This window comes from Notolabrus celidotus, chromosome 7 (assembly GCF_009762535.1).
Source record: "Notolabrus celidotus isolate fNotCel1 chromosome 7, fNotCel1.pri, whole genome shotgun sequence".
Taxonomy (NCBI): Eukaryota; Metazoa; Chordata; class Actinopteri; order Labriformes; family Labridae; genus Notolabrus; species Notolabrus celidotus.
Genome location: NC_048278.1, coordinates 15,925,177 through 15,947,509, shown reverse-complemented (window position 1 = coordinate 15,947,509; position 22,333 = coordinate 15,925,177). Strand labels below are relative to the sequence as shown.

Here is a 22,333-nt window from a genome sequence, read left to right as displayed (position 1 = left end):
ATAGTGTGTGTTGCCTTTCATGCCACCTGCTTGCCGTGGCAAAGTCAGTGGCGTGTCAATGCTTTTGTGCAGCAACAGTGGTAGTGGTGTGCTTTTCAGTCTATATTGGAGTACATGCTGGCTCTCAGGCAGAAGCAACAGCAGCGCCATTGGATCTTCTTTCCAGTCATAGTGATGACTTTCATTAGCCATAATGCTGAAACCGATTGCACCAGCAACACATGCAACAGAGCTTTTTTTGGTGTTGAAGTATTTGGCAGACGACCCAATGAGATAAATGAGCTGAAACACAATAGACTCGTGACTTGTAATTGGAGCCTTGCCTTGTTGTTGTTTCTCATACCGCTGAGTCATTGTTGCCCAAACTGTGAAATAGAAACACACAACAACAATGGTCTCACATTTGTCTGCAGGCAGATCTTACAAGTAGACCTATTGAGGTAACAACAAGGACAATACTACGGTGGCCCTGAAGGACAAAACAAATTTACAAAAGATGAAACACTTTTACAAAGTTGGAGAAAAATTTATATTTTGGAAAACATCCTTATATTTTATAAAACAAAATTACATCATCAAAACACTTTTACCAAGGCCAAAACAAATTTAAATTTAAGGAAACAAATTCACGAAAGATGAAACACTGTTACAAAGTTGGAGACAATTTTACAAACAACGGAACACTTTTACCATTTCTGAAACAAATTAACATTTTATTTTTACGGAAAGGGAATGTACCAAATTCCGGAAGGAGAGAAACCAAACGGAGATGGACATGGTTTACATATTAGGACATCCTCGGGTCTCAGAGAGAGGTGTCAGACCTCAGCTGAAAAAGCATCATGTCTCCGGAAAAGCTCCGTCATATCTCCACAAAACCTTCATCATGTGTCAGAATTCAGAGGAAACGACCTCAGACCACATGGCCTCAGGTTAAACAGAGTCAGGCTAAAAGGAGTCAGACTCAAGGTTAAAAGTGTTCTGTCGTTTGTAAAATTATCTCCAACTTTGTAAAAATGTTTCATCTTTTTAAATTTGTTTCCTTAAATGTAAATTTGTTTTGGCCTTGGTAAAAGTGTTTTGCTAATGTAATTCTGTTTTATAAAATGTAAAAATGTTTTTTTGTCTCTAACTTTGTAAAAGCGTTTCATCTTTTGTAAATTTGTTTTGTCCTTCAGGGTCACCGTACAATACAGCCTACTGTGAGGCGAACACACACTACATGCCACTGCAAATGAAGTTACACATGCTGCCTGTGGTCAACATAAAGACCAGCCTTTCCCACTAAGTCTCAGTTAAATATGTGGGAAGGGAGAAATAAAACCAAGTGCTTTATTCACTCAGACTTCTTTATCATGCTTCAGGGCTTCTCATATTTGGTGTTGGCAATCGACCACAAACTTCCCAATAAATGATTTGTCTTCAAGGAAGATGAGCAAAATGTTTGAAATAAGGCAGTCAGAAGAGGCGGGGTATGCTGGATACACTGAACACACTGTAATGTGTCAGGTCTTATTCTGAATGACAGGAGGATATCTCCCTTGATAACTGTATAGGAGCCAAATGCTTTAAAATCTGGCACCGGCTCTGCTCAGTTAATGGCCAGCGAGGGGTTATGGTGTCCTTGCACAGACTGCGCAGTCTGTCTTTGTCCACCCCAACCCCCTCCTTCAATCTCCCTCTTCTTCCCCCTTGTCACTTTTCACTACCGTCTGTGCGTGTTCATTTCTGGGCTTTTGGCCAGGATCTTCCCAAGCCCTCCTTAGAGCCCTTCTTCCATCCAGTCGCTTTCTTCTTTCAAACTCATTCATCATTTAGCTGCGTACAGAGACAGAAAATTCAGGGTGTAGTTGTGTAACGTGAGAAGGAAAGTGATTGTGTCGTCGTTGTACTGAAGCATCTGTAAGATGATTGATTCCAAAGAGTCACCATTGGGAATGGACAGAATTGCTTATAGATACTACTTCCTTGTATCATTAGTGAAGACTACTCCCTCATTATTCAGAGAATGAATGGGCTGTGGAGTAAAAATGAATGAAAATAGCTCAAAATTGAAACATTGCATGACGTGGAGAAGAGTCTGTCCCTAACTATTTCCTCTCATTTTTATCTTGTCCTTTTGTCAGTTTCCCTCCATGTCTCCCAGCAGCTTCTGTGTTGTCCCATTGGAGATAAAACTGTCATTTCTCTCAGGCAGTCTTGGCAGGGAGCAGGATTACTGTCCTAACAGAAAAGGCCCATGGCATCTATCACAGTGACAGTGTGTGCCTGGGGCCTAAGAGCCAATACTGTCTGCCATGGTATTGCTAGGCTGCAACACTTCAACTTAACACTCCACTGAATCGATTCAGACCTCTTTTCTTCATTGTCAAGGAGACAACTGTAGGTCTGCACACACCCTAGGAATGTGTGCTCCTCTCAGGACAGAGTAAAGCAGCTGGTTTTGGACAGAATGCAAGTCAAACAAGGATATGTTTGGGTGCTCCAGTTCCATTTGTCGTCCTGGAGGAGATCCTTGAAGAAGTGATGAGTACGAAAAGGGCGAGGACAGAAGAATGTGTGCATAGACTGCATTTTATTTGTAGGATAAGCTTGCTGCACGGATAAAGTGAACCTCCTGACCGAGCTGTCTTCTTTCTTTATGGCTTGATTAAACCAGAATGATTTAATCTACAGGACAGGAATGAGTATGCCAAGGGTACTAACCTCCCAGCTGTACACTTAAGGAGAGAGGGAGTCATGGCTGAATAGATCGTGAGTAGGTGTGGCTTTAAAAAAAAAAAAACCCTGGCTCATGTTTGTATGCTGGTTTTCAGCCAAACAGATGTTACAGCTGTTCAGCATGTTAGTAACCTGGCTGTGTTGTTTGCATCTGAAGTCAACATTTGTGAACAGTGACTGTAAAGCAGGATGTAAAATGTAACAGTAATGTGCCCCCATGATGACCTCTGCCCTGACTAAGACCTTTTTTGTCTGGTCATTAAAAGCCTGTAGATGGCTGTTTAGTGCCTCTCATCCTCCTGTTGGGCTGTGATTTGTATTGATCTCAACCCTCAGTTTGCAGGAAATGTAATCCATACAAATCCTCCCAACAACAGAGCTGCCAGCCACCACCCACAGGCAATGTGTGGAGTACAGGCCCTAGTGGGTCTTTCTGTGCCTTCCCTCTGGATCAAGCCTTAAAGCTATGACTCATCATAGAGATCGGGGGAGGAGGGGGGTTATATTGTGTCTGTGACCTCCCCTTGGTTGGTTTTATTCCCGTTCCTCAAATTTCATCTTCACTGCTGTCTCTCAGTTTAATTATATTCCTCAGCTTTCCCTTAGAGATAGGAATTTACTGAAGTTTGTCCGCCTTGAGTCCTGCTATAAGTGAGTCTCCTGTCAGTTTATATATATTGCATGCATATGAAAACACCCTTGATGAATTCCCCTTTTCCTGACACTGGTAAAATCAAACATTTTTGCCTGCTCATAGACTTTTCTCCGTCTGGGTAAAGTTTGTTGTAATGTCTGACATACTTTCACAGTTTTTGGCCTGCTTTATAACCAACATCTTCTGTCTGATGGGAGCCAATTATAAGTTCCCCCTTAGAGTCCAAGCCTGTAATGTGGTTTTCTGATCCTGGGAAACAAATGGTCATTGTGATGGTTATTGTGATGTGGGAGAGGCATCTGTGAGCAGGCATGCAACAAGGCAATATGTCTTTGTCTGTTCATTTCTCCAGCCTCTTCCATATCTGCAGAGCAACTGCAGGAGAAGGCATAATGGAGGTTGTAATTTGGTTGTGGGGTCGCAGAGTTCTCTAAGCCAATTACATTTGAGTATGCCGCTCTTCTTGTTGGCTCTTCTTGTACTGTGTTAGAAACACGTCAAACACGTTGTTTTCTGCCCCAAGGTTTTGGGTTTTTTTTTACACATCAGGGTTCAAGTGTGGAAACAAGTGAGTTGTCAACTGCAGGCAGTGCAAACCCCCGTTTAGCAGTGAATTTGTTTGAAGACTAGCCAATGCAGCAAGGCACTGAAACACAGATTACGTAAAATTCTTGGAGCTTGACAGGGCAGATGTTTCTTGTGGAGAGTTCACAGAGCTAAGTATAGCACAGCCCAAGTAGTATGCAGATTTTTATGTTGGTTACTGATCATCTTATCAACACACTTTTAAGTCTGGTGCACACGAGTCTCTGACACTTACTATATAACTGATTATCAAATGTTAACTTTATTACAATAACTTCTTTGCATACGTTTTAGTGACTATGATTTCATGCCATTATTCACAAATATACCTCTGATAAAGTTGTCAATACACATATTAAAGCTGATAAGAAGCTGTTCAGAAAACATTAAAAATATAAAAATGTAGAACTATTTCTGTTTACTAGAAGCCCAGCTTACATCAACTTTACAGAAAACAACTGACCTGTGATTCTGGAGCTGCTTTGCTTTTTGTGTCAAACATGAAACGCTTTTATTATTCAAACGTGTCCACTGTTGGCCTTTGATACTGTTTTATCTCAAATCTATTTTCTTTCTGACCAGAATGTGAATAGTTCTTTTGTGAAAGCATCTCAACGGCTAGCCTTGCCCATTGTTAGCTTTGTGCATCGAGAACAAACCAACTGGTTGACTGTGAGCAAACAAGACGCAACGTTTTGCTGCAACAACCTGAATCATATCAGCAAATTTGGTCTTGGTTCGAACAGCTTTCAAAAGCAACAAAGGCCTTATTCAGACTAAACGCTTGTTTGTACCTTTGCATCGCCCCTATGCAGCAGGGGCTGATGCAGACATGAGCACTACATACTTGTGCGTCGATGTGTCTGTGACACGCAGCAAAAATCTACTGAAACGCTTTAGGGCAGTTCAATCTCTCTGATAGTCGGGTTGCCTATTTCTACCATAACCAGCAACGTTCTCCGTTTACTTTTTTCACAGCGATTCCGAGCGTATTACGTCAATTTACAGCTGAAACATGTTGCTGTTTATCATACAGCAATGATTACAGAGAAGAATAGAGAGGAGACATCGAAGGAGATTAAATCCATGGCCAATGTGTGGGGATCCCAGAAGTGCTGTAAATGTGGGAAATACAATGCCACGAGTCGACCAATCACAGGGCTTGCGGTCCGCATCAATTCAACACAGTTACATTTTGAATAGGTGCGCGTCAGCTACGTGCGTAGTCCTCTGCCAAGGTACGGGAGCTACACAGACCTACGGCATAGGCTACGCCCTCGATTCGACGTAGAAGCATAAATCAGGCTTAAGGACCAGCTGTTTTCATTGTCCTTGATTCAAACACTAGAAATGAAGTATTTGGCCATATGACCACACACTTCAGAAACATGGTGTGCTACAGTTTAAGAATCAAGCTGTGGTTTCTGTCCACTTAATTGCTCAACAGTGTTGAGTTTTGATAGGATGTAGGTATGGTTGTTTTCTAAGGTGGTTTTAGACAATGTGTCTCTCTTCCTTAGCTGTGCCAACTGACCTCATGCATATCATGTTTGACAAATAGATTTGCATTTGCAATACCCAGGGGACTGTGCTGTTCTGGTGTCAAATTCTGCAGCCCCATCAAATTCAGTGAAGTAATACATTTCAGGTCATAGTTCAAAGCCTCTTCTGAACACCACTTGGCTTATTCAAGAATTGATTCACTTCATGGGTTCAGTGTGCAAAGCATAGTGTTTGGGCCCTCTCTTCCTCTTCATCCTGTCTCTGCGAGCTGTCCTATCCAATTTAAGAAGATGTGAGACAGTGTCTTACAAAGAAAAACTGGCTACCTGTCTGTATTGTCTGTTTACTCCATAATGCATCTTCACTCTAAGCTGATGTTGAATACAAGTGAAGGCCCAATGAAAGAGGATAGCTTATTGAGAAAAGCAGTTTGGGCCTTTTGTATATGCAGTTGTGTTGAACAAGTGGATTCATGCAGTCTTGCATAAGCATGCATCCAGACTGAGAAAAAATGATTTTTCAGACATTGTTTTCTCCCCTCCTCCCTCACTTCTTCAATGTTTTGCTTAATATTGTCTCTTCTGTTTCCTTCTGCTCCTTTTCTCTATCACAGTCAGTGGTATTCTCATTTGCACTCTTTTTTTTGTTCTGCTTCAGTTTTTCAATTCTCTTCTCCTATACACTTTTACATCCCCACTCCATCTTTTCCTCCCCCCTCATCGCACCCTATCCTCGCCCCTTGAAAGTGATTGGAGAATGAATGGATCATTACAGTGTGGCAACAGATGGAAGGCGCTGTGTTAATGGGTTCCCTATGCTGTAATTGATTTTGTGGTTTACAATAGGAAAAGTCATTCATTTATGCTGTGAATGCATGCAGGCATCAGATGTCATGATTGAATCATTCATACCTGGAATAAACAATATTAAGCACTGGACTACATTTCGAGGTATTGCCTCTTTCTAAATAGGCAAAACTGCAATCCCAAAATGGGCATAACCAATATCTGTGTTGATTCCTCATTGGGGGAAATTCACAGCTCCTAGTAAGAGACCAGGGTAATTAAGTGTTGGATAAAAATATTGGAGGACATGGACAGACACCGAGAACAGTAACAATGTAATGATAAAAAAAAAGTATAAACACTATACACTATACACCTTTCACTTAAAGAAATAATTTCTGTTGCTGTTTATGGTAATACAACAGGTTTGACTAGGATGGCTATTGTAACACTCAAACATTACTCCGTTATGAAAAATGATCAATACAGATTGCATTTTGGTTGGAAAAGACCTAAGCATGAAGACAAAAAAACAGGAATAAAAAGGGAATTGACTAAAAAGTTAAAGAGCAGCTTAAATTGTATTTTTTCCAATTTAACGTGTCTTTTTTCCTTTTGCACTAGGCCTGCTACAGCCCCCCTAGCATCTCGATCTGCTACAACAACATCCAGGCCCACCACATCTACAACCTACAAACCCCCCACCACCACAGCTGCCAAAACAGCTGCTTCCAGAGTTACCACGGCACCCCCTACTGGCAGGTCCACTGCAGCACAGATGTCTAAGACTGCTGCAGTTAAGAAAGGTCAGAAGCTACTCATTGTGTGAGCCAAAGACTTCAGGCACATTTAAAAATTGTTTTGTGCCTAAGACAAGTTACTAGCCTTTGATCTGTCTAATAAAGAAGCATGAAATGAATGATTTGATCCTATAAATATCTATGAAAACATGAATTGGAAAACACCAATTACTTTCAAAGTGTGTCTGCTTTCAAAGGTACATAGTGTAGTATTTAGCAGCATTTAACAGATCTTCCATCTTTCCCCAGATGTCAGTCGACCCCCTTCTGCTGCAGTTGCCAAGAAACCGTCCACAACTACAACATCCTCTGCTTCCAAAAAAACAGAGCCTACCAAACCCACAGCTGTCGTAAAGCAGAACTCTGCCTCCAAACTGTCCACAACTGCAAAGGTGGCAGACCCCAAGGTGTCCCAGACCAAAATCCAACAGCCTACAAAATCTGCTCCCACAAAAAAAACAGTGGCTGCTGTTCGGTTACCTGCAACTAACAAAGCACCCATTGGCCGAACCCCACCTGCCTCCCCAGCTAACAAACCGGCAAACAGCAACACGACTCTGTCCAAACGCAGCACCAAACCAACTCAGGCTGTCTCGCCTTTCACTGCTGTCAAGAAAACTAAAACCACTACACCTGTTGTTGAAACACAGGGTGCTGCTGTTGCAGCGGCAGTAGCATCAGCAGTGGTAGCAGCTGCCACGGCAGCAACTGTGTTAGCAGAACCTCAAACTGAAGATGCAGCATCTCTTCCACAAGGATCATCTCTTGCTGCCTCTGAGCCAGAGGAGGTTCCTCCACCAGTCTTGGCACAGGATGCCACACCAGAGGTACCTCAAGAGCTTGTTCAAAGCCATGTAGCTTCTATTCCTCAGAGCCTTGTCACGACACAAACCTCTCCTCCCCAGGAGCAGCCAGAAAGCAGTGCTCCTTTGCTCACAACACAGGAGCAGATCTCTGCCCCAGTTGAGCCCGCTGTACCACAAGTGGCCTCCTCTTCAGACTCCACAAAGGAGCCTGTTTACCTATTTACAGACCAGACCCCTTCCATATCTAAAGCCCTTCCAGCAACAGCATGTCCCATCACACAGATAGTATCTCAAACCAATATGAATGATGAGGAAGATGAAGAGGAGAGGGAGGGTAGCCAGCTGGTGTCTGTGTCTGAAATGAGTGGAACCACTCAACCCACAGAGGAGTCCCGTCCTGGGTCAGCAGGACTAGTAGGGGGGTCTGCCTGGAGAGCCAGCGGTGCTTTGCTCTCTGAGCTGGACTCTGAGGAGGTGAGCGGCAGCCAGCAGGGTGCGTCTGAACTGAGTGCCCCTGGTGTCCTGGAGGGCACAGAGAGCATGGACGATCTTGGAGATGGCAGCCTGAAAGGAGCCATCGACATGGAAGGGGCTTCAGCAGGCTCACCTGACTTTGAAAAAGTTCCTGACATTCCTGTGAACGACTTTGACGAGGAAGAGGAAGAAGATGAAGATGACGATAGGGTGTGTGACATGGATGTGGGCTCGGAGCGGGCTGATGAACCACAGAGACCAAGGCATGACAATGATGTAGAGGAGGATGATGATGATGAAGATGTAGAGATGGCTAGTGAGGGGGTGACAGAGAGTGGGCTGGAGAGCTATGCAGACGAGGATGACTTTGCCGAAGATGAACGGCTTGATAACTTAAACAGAGTGGCTCCCCCTCCCCCTCCTTTGCTTCCATCCGCCCCTGCTGCTCAGTGGGACCAAGAAAACCCCTTCTGTGATCCTTGGGCTGAACCTCTGAACCCTCTTGAAAACATTCCCCAGCCTCTTCAGGCAGCAGGAGCGGCTGCAGCAAGCCCTCTGGCAGATCCCTGGCAGGCAGATTCCGAAACTCCAACTCAGACCCTGGCCCAGCCCTGGCTAGAACTCGGCTCAAGTCCATTTGTTCCTGAAAACCAAGAGGTTCCTAATCAGTCCTCTGTTCAAGATCAGCCACAAAATGTAGACCCTGTCATGTACCTGGCTCAGTCCCACCCAGCACTTATGCAGACCCTGGCCCCTGCTCCCCTCTCTGCCCCCGGGATGTCTCTGTCAAGCACCCTGAGCAGCGAGACAAGCACACCTGAGGAACTGGGTGACCTGGTGAAGCTCCAGCCCCAAGATACACAATCTGCAGGGCTTTCTCCTCAGCAGGATCAGGACCTCGGCATCCACCTGGAGAAAGAAGACCAGGAAGGGGAAGAGGAGGAGGCTGAGCCAGAGACCCTGCCTGCTGATGAAGTCCTGGAGGGCCCTGCTACTGCCCCAACCTCCAACCCGTCTTCATCTTCAGTTACAGAGGATGAAGCAAGCGACACAGAAGGAGAAGCTCAGTTGGATGATTCCATTGTGAGTCAGTCAGTCAGCAGCATAGCCCTTGACAGCCAGTCTACAGCCCGACGCTGTCTGTCCACTGTGGAAGAGGGGGAGGAGGCTGAGGTGAGTGTTGGCGCTGGTGAAGACACCACCCCACCTTCAGCTACATCTCTGGCATCTTACGGCTTCGACACAATGACCACAGCTTCAAGCTCCAATGCCCAGTCCACTGGGGAGAGCTGCATCAAGAGCCCTGGCATCTTCTCCCTGGAGGAGCTGCCTGAGGAGGCCAAAGAGCCTTTTGTGATCCCACCACCTCACACGCAGCCATCCCTGACCACGGAGCAGCAGTACATCGAATGCGGAAAGCTGGAAGCAGAGTCTGCTGAGCAAGTCAGGGAGGAAGAGGCGGCCCCAGATCCTTCATCAACTCCCATTACTCAGCAGCAACCAGAAGAAAACCAAGATGACGTCCAGCCTCCTTACTATTCAGCTATTTGTGAAAAGACTGAGAACTCTTACCCAGGTAATGTATAGTTTATCATCTCCCTAGCAGCCCAAGTAATGTCCCCTATTTCCATCTGGCCTTGTTCCAATGTTACCAAAATATCTTCCTGGCATAGTTCTTGTGTCAGTGTTTGTTCTGAATCTCTGGGGGTGGAAAAAATAAAGAAAAATAAATAAATACAGAGAGCAAAAAAGGGAAGAAATCAAAAGAGGACAGCAGTGGCACTTCCCTCTGGTATAACAATTCCATGATGAGTATGTGGCTTAAATTCCTGTATGTGCAATAGCTGCTAGTATTTACTCTTACTGTGTGAGTGTGCCTGGGTTTGGTTTTTGTCAACTATGGGGTTGACCTGGACTGGCATTGATCTGACTTGTCTGTTTACAGCTCTTAAAAAGGGATAACTATCATGCATAACTAAAGAAATACAGAATCAAGTGTCTAACATGTTTTCATGTGTATTTATCATACTTTTTACTGAACTTAAGTGTTTACTGAAAAAGAGTTTCCATTGTATATTCCTGTTTGATTTTGCTTTATGACGCAGGCAATCTTCCTTAACCCCAATCACTCCTCATCTCTTCTTGCACTTTAAATTGTAACCTTTTCTTGTGTTTATCCATCTTTTGGAAAAATGAAACTTAAAACTTTAAATAAAGATTAGATTTTTACCACGATTCACTCTCTGACCCTACAGTTTTATTTAAAGGGCACTTTGGAGTGAAGTGTAATGTCTATGGATCTTTGTGTGAGGCTTACTATCCACCACCAGTGGTAGTCATTACAGCTTAGTGCAGACAGTTCCACTGTGTCGATCATTGAGCCCCACTGACTCTCATTGCTGTACTCCTGCTACACACTCACACAGATGCTCATAATACACTACTGAGACAACAAGATAAACAGTTGTACTTCAAGGCTTCCACAACTGGTCTTAAAAGCACTGAACTGAATCTGCAGCCATCCTCTCTACCAGACCCTCCAACATGTGGATTGACCTTCATCTCAAGCAGCAACAACGTCTGACATCTCATCGTTGAGCCACAAAGAACCTAACCTGCTCATTCTTTTGCTACTTTGATCTCCCTCAAGTCCACTGTGGGTGTTTTTACTATTTCACCTCTTCTCTAGTACCTTTTTTTTTTCCAAAGCATTCCTGCTACACTGATCCACATAACTGTAATAATGTTAACTTATGCTTATGCATGTGACTGTTGCATAAACTTCATTGAATTTACTTTGGATTGTTTTGTTCAGGGTCAGCCTGATAGCTTGGCTCTAGGACTTGATGTTCTTGGAACAATGTTTGTCATTAACTTAGCCCCTTCTAAAGCCAAGCTATTACTTCAGTATTCTTGTGTTGCTGGATGTCTTTAAATGCATGTTAAGCTTTTGCATGTATCATTGGTGGAATAACTATGAACTCCACGGATGGGTGATGACGATTAGAGTTACAGTAAGCTTAATTGTGGTTGGGTATGTCTCACCAGGGTTGATAGTGATTGCATATACAGGAAGATGGCTGCTTTTTTGCACAAAATAATCTTTGTTTTGCGGTTATCAGTTTTGAAATCAATATTTGAAAAAAAAAAAAAAAAAGAAAAGAAACCTAAGTTTGCACATTTGCTCTCTGCACAAATTTTCCAAACCACCACCCCCAGTCACCTCACTTTTGGTCACTATATACTGGTGTGTTTACTGTTTTTACACATGTGATTCCACCCTTCTAATACCAAGCAGGCTCTATCTGTTAATGCTGCAAAGCTTTTGTCTCACTGTCATTGTCACAAAGTATAAAATTACAAAAACATGCCAGTCAGTTTGGCTACTTTCAGACTTTGCTTCAGAATGCTTTCACTTTTTCTTTATCACAAACCTCTAAAGGCCGTCCCTTCTTTTCTCTACACCCTTCTGCTTGTACTTACACTGCACTGCTGTCACTGTCCTGCTGCCTGCCACTTATTCTATAACTTCACACATCTATAATCTTCCTTCCCACTTCCTCTCACACAGGCTTCACTGCACTACCGCACCCTCACCGGCGTGATCACGCAGCGTACCCCAGAACCTACTGTGACATCATCAAACCTATCACTGCTGCCGTCTCTGCGCCAAAACTGACCTGCGCTGACCTCCCGCCCAGAAGCCCTGGGCAGCGGGCCCTGAGCCCGCAGCTCCGCCGGCTGGAGCAGCACCAGAGACAGCTGCTGGAGATGCAGCAGCGCAGGGAGCAGCAGAGCAGGCCGCTAGAGGAGGCAGAGCAGGAGAGGAAAAGGAGGGAGGAGGAGGAGCAGAAGAGGAAGAAGGACGAGGCTGAAGAGGAGATAAAAAGGAATAAAGAGGAGACGGAGAAGAAGATGAGAGAACAAGCAGAGGCAGAAAAAAAGGAAGAGGAGGAAAAACTTAGAAAAGAGGCGGAAGAGAAGCAGAGGAAAGATCTTGAACTGCAGCTGCAGCAGCAACAAGAGGAGCTGAAGCAGAGACAGCAGATCATGCAGTGGCAACAAGAGCTGCAGCAGTCTAATAAAGGCCAGACAGTGCTGCTGTCCCCATCCTCGGGCCTGTGCACCATCTATGAAGCCCTGGAGAACAGTGATGAAGAAGGTGAGGAAGAAGGCATAAATGAGCTAAACACCATAAAGAAGAAGAAACAGAAAAAGGAAGAGATGTCGAAGAAAGTGAAGGCTGAGGACTGTGAAAAGGTGACATCGGATGCAGACAAACCTGAAGACTTTACAGTACCCTCAGAGGACACTCCTCTTCCTCCAGCCACAGAGGACAATTCTCTTCCTCCTCACACAGACTCCCCCCAAACACCTAGCACCAACATTCAGGATAGAGAAAGCCCCCCTTCTCTCCTTCCTGAGTCTCCAGAAAGGCCTCCACCGCTGGACCTGGACTGGGGCAAGAAAGTTGACATAGTGCAGCAGCTGATCAATCAGACCTTAATGCTGAACAGGGATGGCTGCTCCTCGCTGCTGCTACTGCCGGGGGGTGCAGGAGGAACACTGAGTCCGTTGGAGAGCAGCCTGTGGCCTAGCCTGCTGCCTCCTCTCACCCCTCCCTCTGCCACTGTCACCTCCGTCAGTAGCTTCTCTCCAGAGGCCACTGGGAGCTCCCCACAGGGAGAGTGGACAGTGGTAGAGTTGGAGACACATCATTGAAAAGATGTCAGTGTGTGATTTTACTCACATACTTTAAATACAACATCTACAGATATATGAAAAACTAACAACATTCATCTAGGGGGGTTACACAAGTTCTGTCAAATGCGCACAAATCATGGGAGCTCCAGACTGCGAGAGACACACAACAAACAGGGTGATACACACATGTATATCCTGTGCACACAATTTAACAGACTGGTGTTTACTTTGATAAAGCAGCTATAAAGATTGTAATAAGGCTAATTAAAGGCTGAGCAACATGAAAAAATCAATAAGGAAAGAATCCTTAGACATTGATTTACATCACAATTTCTGGTAAGGAAAAAAAAATGACAGTTTATGTTCATCACAATAAGTCACTGTAAAACTGTTATTCCCTTCTATTTAAAAAGAATGAATGGACAAAGTTTCATAGAAATATGTAGAATTTAAAAAAAAAAGATCAGTAAAAATATATTTTTATACTGTCCAGCCTTGTAGTTATACCCATAATGAAACTTGTGGTGCTATAGATTGGTCGTTCCCAACCAAAAAGTCGGGATGCAAAAAATGTGAAGTGCTGTGAGATGAGTTACAAGATAGAAGAAAAAAAAAAAACATATTTCTACTGCTTTACATTTTTATTTTTCCAGCCTTTTTTAAAAAAAAATGTCTTTCTTCTTTTAACTCTTAGCTACTGAATTAGTTGAAACTACTGCAAAAATTCGCCCATCAGAGTTTGAGAAGTCTTATAGTGCGAAAAAGATTAGCTTTACGGGATCAAGTTGGAACCTCTCTGGAAGACTCGAATGACAGAAACAACGATTTTTAACTACTGTTAAAAAAAGAAAGGAAAAAAAAAGCACAACACAAATATCGATAAGCTGCTACAGTTTAATTGTCTGTTCCTCTAAACATGCATTTTTATGAATTACAAAAAAAGAAAGAAAAAATGTTCTTGCCCAAATCACAGACTTGCAGGTAGTGCTTGTGTGCTTATTTTTCAGTCAGATATTTCCTTCAAAAACTAACTTTGGTCTCCTAGAGGACAGTTATACGTATTTCATTATTGAATAAAGTATTCCCCTAAACAAACATAAGGATCTCTAAAACGGCCTCAGGGACAGTTATATGGCTCTACCTGAGAATCTCTACTCAGGGCAAGAAAGTCTTTGGTGCTCTGCTATCTCCTATAAATTCTAGAACACAAACACAACCTGACACCACAATGAAACTGGGCACGTCAGACTCGATATCCTACACCATGGCAAACATAGACTTATTACTTCCACTATAAACACACGCACCTAAAACCACCTGGGCACAGATAGAGTCCCATGACGCACCACTACTACTGACGAACAGTGTTGGAACTTGACACTTTTCTTTATGCCAAATCATGCCATGGGTGGTCACACACGCACACACTAATAGAACCATTACCACTATCAATGGAAGGATAAGTGACGGGTAGATTTGGTTGTATTATTTTGTGTTCCTTACCTGTAGCTCCTTTAATTGAAGCTGTTCATACATACCATTATCACTTTATTTTGAAAGAATACACTGGAAAACCTACTGGGTCTACTACTGAAAACATTACTGCTAGTTTAGTCCTCTTACGTTGGTGTAATATGTCTTTTTACTTTGGCTCATTATTTTTGCAAACAGAGGTCAAAGGAACATACTGAGGAGGATCCTCACATTCCTGGACAACCTCGGGCTATGCTTTTCGGGTCTTTTCCTACCAGAGGTTGGTACACCATGTAGGCAGTTCCTTTTTGAACACAGGGGTCATGTTATGAGGTTTTTGATATCTACATTTAACTGAGTCAAGGTGGTTTGTTAGAGATTAGTTTCTGCTGAATGTTAGCCTTTATGGTCAACATCACTGCTCTTTAGCCCCAGATAGACTTATACTAGCAAGACAGGTGTTGTCTTCCTAGGGCTAAGAGGATGCATTACGTAAAGATGCACTACAAGTCTCCACCTCCTCCTGCTGCGCTTAAGTCTGGTTTATATTTCTGCTTCGAATCAATGGCGTAGACCTTTGCACGTTGGCCATACTTCCGCCGTGTATTTAATCTCCTATGATGTGTCCTCTCTATTCTTCCCTATGGTCATTGCCATATGATAAACAGCAACATGTAACATCTGTAAATTAAAATAAAACACTCAGAATCACTGTGAAAAAGTAAATGGAGAACCTAGCGAGGCCGGATAAACAAGCAATCCTACTATCGGAGAGACCTGGCTCCCCTCAAGTGTTTTGGAGAGTATTGCTGTGCGACATGGACACCAACACAGAAGTATGAAGTGTTCATGTCTGTGTCAACCACTGCTGCGGAGGGTGGAAGCAGAAGTATAAACCAAGCTTGTCCCACTGTGACAGTTGCTGCCGTTTTGCTCATTTGTAGCCACAGAGCTCAGAGCTGAAGAATCTTTCTCCAAGCCCCACAAACCACAACTCATATTTAACTTACTGATACAACTGCGAAGATTCCATAGGTTGGTACAGTCTGCAATGTTCTTGTGTGACTTAAGCACGCATCAAAGGTTTTGGAAATTGATATCACCTATGTAGGTGTTGGTTAAATCTCCTACTGTTCCTCCTCTAATCTGATGCACATAGCACTACAGAATCCGAAGAGCTGTCATTATTGAGGTTACACCCCATTCTTAGCATCAAATAACTAATTGAAACAGCATAGTAATGAGCCATAATGCCAGAAACCATGTCTCAGAAAACTTAACTTGAAAGTTGTATTTTGAGTTTAAATTTGACCCATATCCTATCCGTTTACATGGAGGAGGCTGGGTTTATGACTCATACTGCATCCAGCCACTAGGAGGAGCTCCAAAGGTTTTGGCTTCACTTCTCTGTAGCTGTCATGTCAGTCTTTTTTCACAGGTTATGGTTCAGAAACACATACAAGAGTTCTTACACTGGACTAGAGCACAGATTTAACATGAGATTCTGGGTTTTACCGATACTGCTGTGAAAGTCAGGAGTCACTTTATGGTGGGTCATGAGGAAGAATATTAAAAAGGAGGGAAGGATGGGAGGGCTCAATATCAGGTTATTTGGGGTTTTTACTATTGTTGAAACTGATGATTTGTGGTACGGAAGTGTGTATGTCTCATTAGTTTTAAATGTTCATATTTGTGTGTTTGTGTCGGTCTGTTGTCTGAGTATCGTTTGTCAGTCACTACTTCCAGGCTTCATGGTGAGCTTCATTATAATATCAGTTTTAAGTTTAAGGTACTGACTGCTTCTTCCCTTCTGGACCTAACTGGAAAGCACATATATTCAGAAATATAAAAGCCTATAATGTTTCCATACTTATATTCAAAGCTCTGAGCAAACAATTATCTGGAGAATTTATGTGGTCCTTTAAGTTAGCGTATTCCTCCGTCAGGTTTTCACCCTTTCACACAGCTCATTCTAGTAAAGATTACTCCCTTTATGATTACTGCTGTGGTCAACCACAGTTTTAACAAAGCCTCTGTGTAGCAGCTAAGGAGCAACCAGGTGTTAATGCTTCTACACATCTGTATTCTGTGACTCTCCAGGCAGGAAGACATTTGCTTCCAGCTATTTTTGTCAAAGCTGGACTTTTGAAATGTGCTCTTTACACGTGTCATCTTGTTTTTTTTGTTATTCTGATTCAAAGGACTGCTCACTGTAATGAAGGGAATCCCCACTTTAATTTTGTACTTTAGAGATTTAGAAGTATGGTAAACCCTTACAGAGTCATATATAGATTTTTATTGCAGAATGTGAAGGGTGTGGGTTGTAAATGTAAGATCTTACTCTTTGATTTAAGTTAAATGCCTTTTTCTTTCACTTAATGCCCAGTCAAAAAGATTGAGTAGCTGAATTGTGTCAATGTCAAACTGAAATCAGCAGACAGAAGTACTTGTGGGCAGAATGGGACATCATTTTCAATTCTCACATTTTGGATTTTAATTTATTAAAAATAAAGTGAGGCCTGCAAAATGAAGAAAACGTGCACTCACTCTCATGGCAGCTTGTTTTGAAAATGTAAAAATGTTTATGTATTCAGAATTTTGAAAGACAAAAATCTGTGATTGTGTGTAATTATTCAATGCAATGTTTTGTGTAAATAAAACGTTTTTTTTAATAACACTTCTCAACTTTCTTTTTTACAACACAACATGCTCTTAAAATTGCAAACTGTAGAAAAATAAAATATTTACAAACTTATATAAAACTGTTTTAAAACTCACAACAACAACACTCTGAACACAATAAAGTGACATAAAAATGTGCAGCCAGTATTAGTGAAACACTTGTCACAACGAACACAACTTTTCAGAAACAACCCTGGTCACAAAATGTAAGGACAACACAGGCTCTATCAACTTTTAATGGGGACAACCCAGTAGCTCCTAAATGCGCCACAGCACTGTCATAATTTACAGACCTGACATGCTTGTAAATCCGGCTCGAGCATTTATGTCCTAGCATCCGAAAAGCAGATGTTCAAGCTTACCATCTCACATAAACAGAAAAACTTGTAGTGAGCTTGAGGACGCTTCCATCTCGTACTGACTGATCTAAATCAGTCCAGTATCGAGGTGTGACTTCAGCAGCTTGTGCAGGTGATCTGTAGCAATGCAGCTCAACGGCTCTTCACTGCCAAAATACAACAGCCTGTGATAGGAGCCCTGAGGAACGTCACACAAGATCCTGAATCAAACAAAAACAAATCATAAGCATGAGTCAAAAAGTTGCTGTGGTAATCAGCACTTAGGGACTTTTTTTTTTTTTAACTCTTTTGACATGTAAAAGCAAAGAAATGTAGACTGTAAATTAGAGTACCAGTCGAAAATGTCCTGTGTGCTGGGGTCAGGGTTCACCTGCACCCACTGACCGATGGACCACATCCTCACAACGTCACTGTCGGAGACACCATGACCTTCCCTGGCAGCTGTATTGTGTGGGTTAGGAGTATCCTCGCAGCATAGGAAGTAACTATGGCAAACACTAGGTGTTAAAATCAGCAATATTTAACAAAGTAAAATCATATGTTAAAAATCATCTTAAAATGACTAGTAGAAACAGAAGGCAACTCACTACTCTGTGTCACCAACTGTCTCTTGCTCTCTGTCCTCTCTCTCTCCACTTGTATCATCTGCTGCTTCTTGTTGGAGTTGCATCACGTCTTCTCTGAGTCTTTCCACATTCCAGCGCATGCGTTTGTACAGGCCGGTGTTTACCTTGGACATGTACGGCGTCAGCTTACAGTAGAGGAACACAGTCAGCCTTAGCTGACCAAGCTGACTCTGTCCGATGCAGAAGTGAGAAACACTGAGAGACAGGAGGTAGAGAGAGGTGAAGACGGAAGAAGAGACTAGGTTGTTATGACAGCGACAGTCACAGGATTTAACCAGTGGGAAAATAATAACAAGAAGCATTACAATAGGTCATTTAATGTATTCATGGTAAATTATCATGTCGGAACTGCATAAGAGTTCATGTATAGTTAGCCTGTGGTCATGCAAAGTAGAATACCAACAAGGTGATAAAAGACCCTAATGTGAAAACTGTTAATTACTGTTGTCAAGAGATTTTGACCAATCAGAATCAAATATTTCACACAGCCAGATGATAATGGAATAGTATGTCTGCAGAGCTGGAGGCTGCAGTTTCAGCACCATAATTCTGGAACTGCATTTCTTGTGCCTGTGTTTTGTTGTGACAGTTATGGTCAAGGTTAAGGTAAGGGTTGGCTTTCAGTTAGACACTAAAAATGCTTAAAGAACACACTAGAAAAGTGCTCCTTGGCAGGAACTAAGTGATGCTGTCGCAAACATAAGGGTCTTAGAATTGCCGTCCCAGAAATGGGGTCCTGAATCTGAGTCTGCAGACACATACTACTTGGTGATTAAAATCCAGGTAATAAAGCAATTTAAAGTATGAACAGGTTTTTGGAACTACTTTTGGCTTCCTCGTGTGATATGCAGATGTCTCTATATCTCAAAAAGCCATTTCAAAGGGTATTTTCCCAATTTGAAGAGTTAAAAGAAAGTTATTTTGACAAAAATCAAACAAGAATCCCATGTGACTCAACTGTTTAACCCAAGTCCAATGTATTAACCCCCTCCCCCCACCACATGACTTATTATTACCATGGGATTTAAAAAAAATTAGAAGATTGTTTCAGAAATTTCGAATCATGAATGTGTGTGTTTGTGTGTGTGTGAGTTTGTGTACCTGTCAGGATTGGCCTCATCCAAGCAGACAAGATTGTAGCTGGCAATGGTCAACACCAGCTGCTCCAGCCTGTCACACAGCTGCTGAGAGAAGTCCAACAGCTGCACACGCACACACAAAACAGAAGTTTATAGTCTACTTGTAGCCGTTAAATACAGCATACTGAATATCCCTTCCTGTAAATGGTTTTGAAGCAGCAAAGTAAAACGCACACAAATGCTTCACTTTCTCCTTCCTCAAAAGAAAAGCCATTTACCCTGGCATAGATGTCAAAGGGCAGATGTTTGTGAAGGGACATAGTGCTCCTAGTTGTGGATTCCACATGGTTGAAGTATGGCTGACAAGTGTAGAGAAAACGCTGCACTTCCTCCGCAGGAGCCTTACTGGTTTGATCAACTTGTCTGTAAAATCCAACAGAAAAACACAAACCCTAAAGCAACAGTTACACACAGGTGACATTGGTGCAAATTGAGTATCCAGCATTGTACCCATTGACCAGGCAGTTGAGAAAGCAATCAGCTTTACTCAAGAGGAACTGGAGCTGCAGCTGCATGGACTGCAGGCTCCTCTCAAGGTTTCTGACCTCCAAACAGCAACAGGCCTCATTGTCATGGCTGCAGGGCACGTCATCACCACGGTGGGGCAGCAGAGCAACATCAGCCAATAACAGCAGTGCGTCCCTCTCCTCTACAACACACGTGGTATTACTTTTAATCATAGTGGCAGTAAGAATATTACCTTAAACACATATGTAAAGCCTTTTAATATTTAATCAAAACACATCCTATCTGAACTTGGCATTTCTCCTGGTCAAAACATTATCCTCATTAGTAATTAAAGATATTTACAATAATGTTTCTTACAAGCACAAGTTCTAATTCAGGATATCTAAAAATTTGTTTTTCAAAGTCAAAATTAAAGTCAAGATATCTTTCAAACCTTATAGTAGGAGTGGATGTTCTAACATTGCGTTGGATTCATAATAAAGATAACTGTAATTTACCTCTTCCTTGACAAAATGAGTAGCCGCAATTAATTATTTCCAGTCATATTTCTAGTAGATGTCTCAAATTACATTTTTTTTTAAAGTTATATTTTTGGGCCTTTTTGCCTTTATTTGATAGGACAGTGAAGAGAGACAGGAAATGTGGGGAATAGAGAGCAGGGGAAGACATGCAGGAAATGGTTGACCAGCCGGGAATCGAGCTGGCGACCCCTGCGATGAGGACTAAAGCCTCTGTATGTGGGGCGCTTAGACCGCTAGGCCACCAGCGCCCCTCAAATTGCATTTTATTTTACATTTTAGCCATAACACCAAATGTGAATATCAGAAATTACATTTTTTCTAGTTGCAATGTATTTTGGATATATAAAGTTACATTTTGGTTATCAAAAATGAATTTAATTTTGGAAATCTAAAATGTATTACTAATATTAACAAATTAGCCATTTGAAGTGTCTTGGAAGAATGTTTTATCCAAAATGTATAAACTGAAAAGGAATAATGATGTTCTTGATATCTAAATTGAAAGCCATCTTCACATAAATGACGTGCTTTTACTATGAAGACCTCTTGTGTTTCTCAGATGCTTATTGTGACTAGACAATTTTGCATAACATTTACATAACCAGTCCAGCTTTTGAATACTTCACTCTTCCCATTTTCAAATACCATTAAATACGACATCCACAGTATAATTTCTAAGAGAGTCAGGGTTCTGTGATGGTTATAATGAAAGACGTCACACTTTATCACGTCTCACTAATGGTGGATGTTTCTTAAAATTGAATGATCACTGTTTCAAGTCAGATTTGAGTGATTTCCGAGCCTGTAGAGCTCAGTTATTCACCTTTTTGTGCGGGATGATGAAGGCTCTCCGTACAGTCGGACTCCTTCTCCCCACACATGTCCTCCTGCTGGCCCGCATATTTTTGATGATCTGAGGCGAGTTGGACATCAACCTGAACTTCGATATCTATCATGGTTTCTGTTTTGAACACGTGTTTCTTTCCTTGAGAAACCTGCAAAAGATATATTACAGATTATTGTAGAATTGTCATACACTGTGTGAAATGAAGCCTGCTAGCTTGTATAACTCAAATGTTCCCCACAGTTACTGTTAATGTAAGCATTACTAGCCCAAAGTCTTGGTGCCAAAAAACACATCAAGGTTTTGGTCAAAAAGATAATTACCGAATACTTGCGTTTTCGACCAAGTTATTTCACCGAACTGTTTGGTGTGGCATCGTGTTTGACATAAATAGTACTGAACTTTAGGTTTTTAATAATTAAGAGGCTAACTAATGTGTTAGCTTGCTGTTACGCTAATTGTGACTTCTGTCGGTAGTCAGGGCCTTCTTGATGATGCATTCAAGGTCTCCGGGGAGAAAATCAAACTTTCTGAGAGGTCAGAAATCCAACTCTTTCATTAACCCTCCTGTTATGTTCGTTTCTCTGGAACAGCAATAAAGTTCCTGGGTCAGTTTGACCCCGGGCATATTCAGTTATCCAAAAGTGTCAGTAACCAAAAAAATCCCAATATAGTTTTTTTTTTAATCTAATTTTTAACTCCATTAATAACCATTTAGATCAAGATTTAGTCCATTGGTGTTCTTTAATTCTCACAGATCATGGTTCAATGAGGATAATTCACATGTTTTTCATTAAAATTCATGTTCAAACTTTTTTTTAATATACATTGGAAAGACCTAAATATAAATACAAAAGTTTTACATAACATGGATTTTTGTTTATTTTATTTAAATTTTTGATTTTTCCTTTTTTTATGAAGTGATGTTGATAAATTAGCACGACTCCTCTCCTGTCACATGCTGCCCAGATTTTAATGCTGCTTTTAGCTGGTTTGGAAGGCATATTGCCTAAAATAAACTTTAAAAAGGGTCAATTTGACCCGCAACATAACAGGAGGGTTAACCAGCATAATCATCAGTGCTGGAAAAAGAACACAGCTTCATTACTTAAGTCAAAGTATACATCCTCCAGGTCAAATATTACTCCAATACAAGTGAAAGTTGCTCTGTTAAATTATTACTTGAGT

At 42.0% G+C, this 22,333-nt stretch overlaps 2 protein-coding genes across 3 annotated transcripts in view; one reads left to right on the top strand and one right to left on the bottom strand.

Moving 5' to 3' along the window:
• Window positions 1–10,564, top strand: part of si:ch211-214c7.4 (mucin-5AC) — a 32,688-nt gene extending 22,124 nt beyond the window's left edge. Inside the window, exons 4-5 of the mRNA XM_034688157.1 lie at window positions 6,874–7,055; window positions 7,299–10,564. Of these exons, the coding sequence (XP_034544048.1) occupies window positions 6,874–7,055; window positions 7,299–9,916 (2,800 nt within the window). The 3' untranslated portion in view covers window positions 9,917–10,564. The remainder of the gene's footprint in view (window positions 1–6,873; window positions 7,056–7,298) is intronic.
• A 6,586-nt stretch (window positions 10,565–17,150) lies between these two features.
• c7h19orf67 (chromosome 7 C19orf67 homolog) lies at window positions 17,151–21,660 on the bottom strand. 2 transcript variants are annotated; one of them, XM_034688159.1, is made up of 8 exons: window positions 21,469–21,660; window positions 21,125–21,296; window positions 19,858–19,961; window positions 19,531–19,675; window positions 19,275–19,375; window positions 18,135–18,368; window positions 17,880–18,032; window positions 17,151–17,747 (listed from the first exon to the last, which is right to left on the bottom strand). In XM_034688159.1, the coding sequence occupies exons 2-8, from the start codon at window positions 21,230–21,232 to the stop codon at window positions 17,615–17,617; spliced, it is 978 nt and encodes a 325-aa protein (XP_034544050.1). In that variant the 5' UTR covers window positions 21,233–21,296; window positions 21,469–21,660; the 3' UTR covers window positions 17,151–17,614. The 2 variants fall into 2 exon arrangements, with proteins under 2 accessions (XP_034544050.1, XP_034544049.1); XM_034688158.1 differs by having other exon boundaries at window positions 19,763–19,961; window positions 21,469–21,656.
• Window positions 21,661–22,333: the final 673 nt, after the last annotated feature.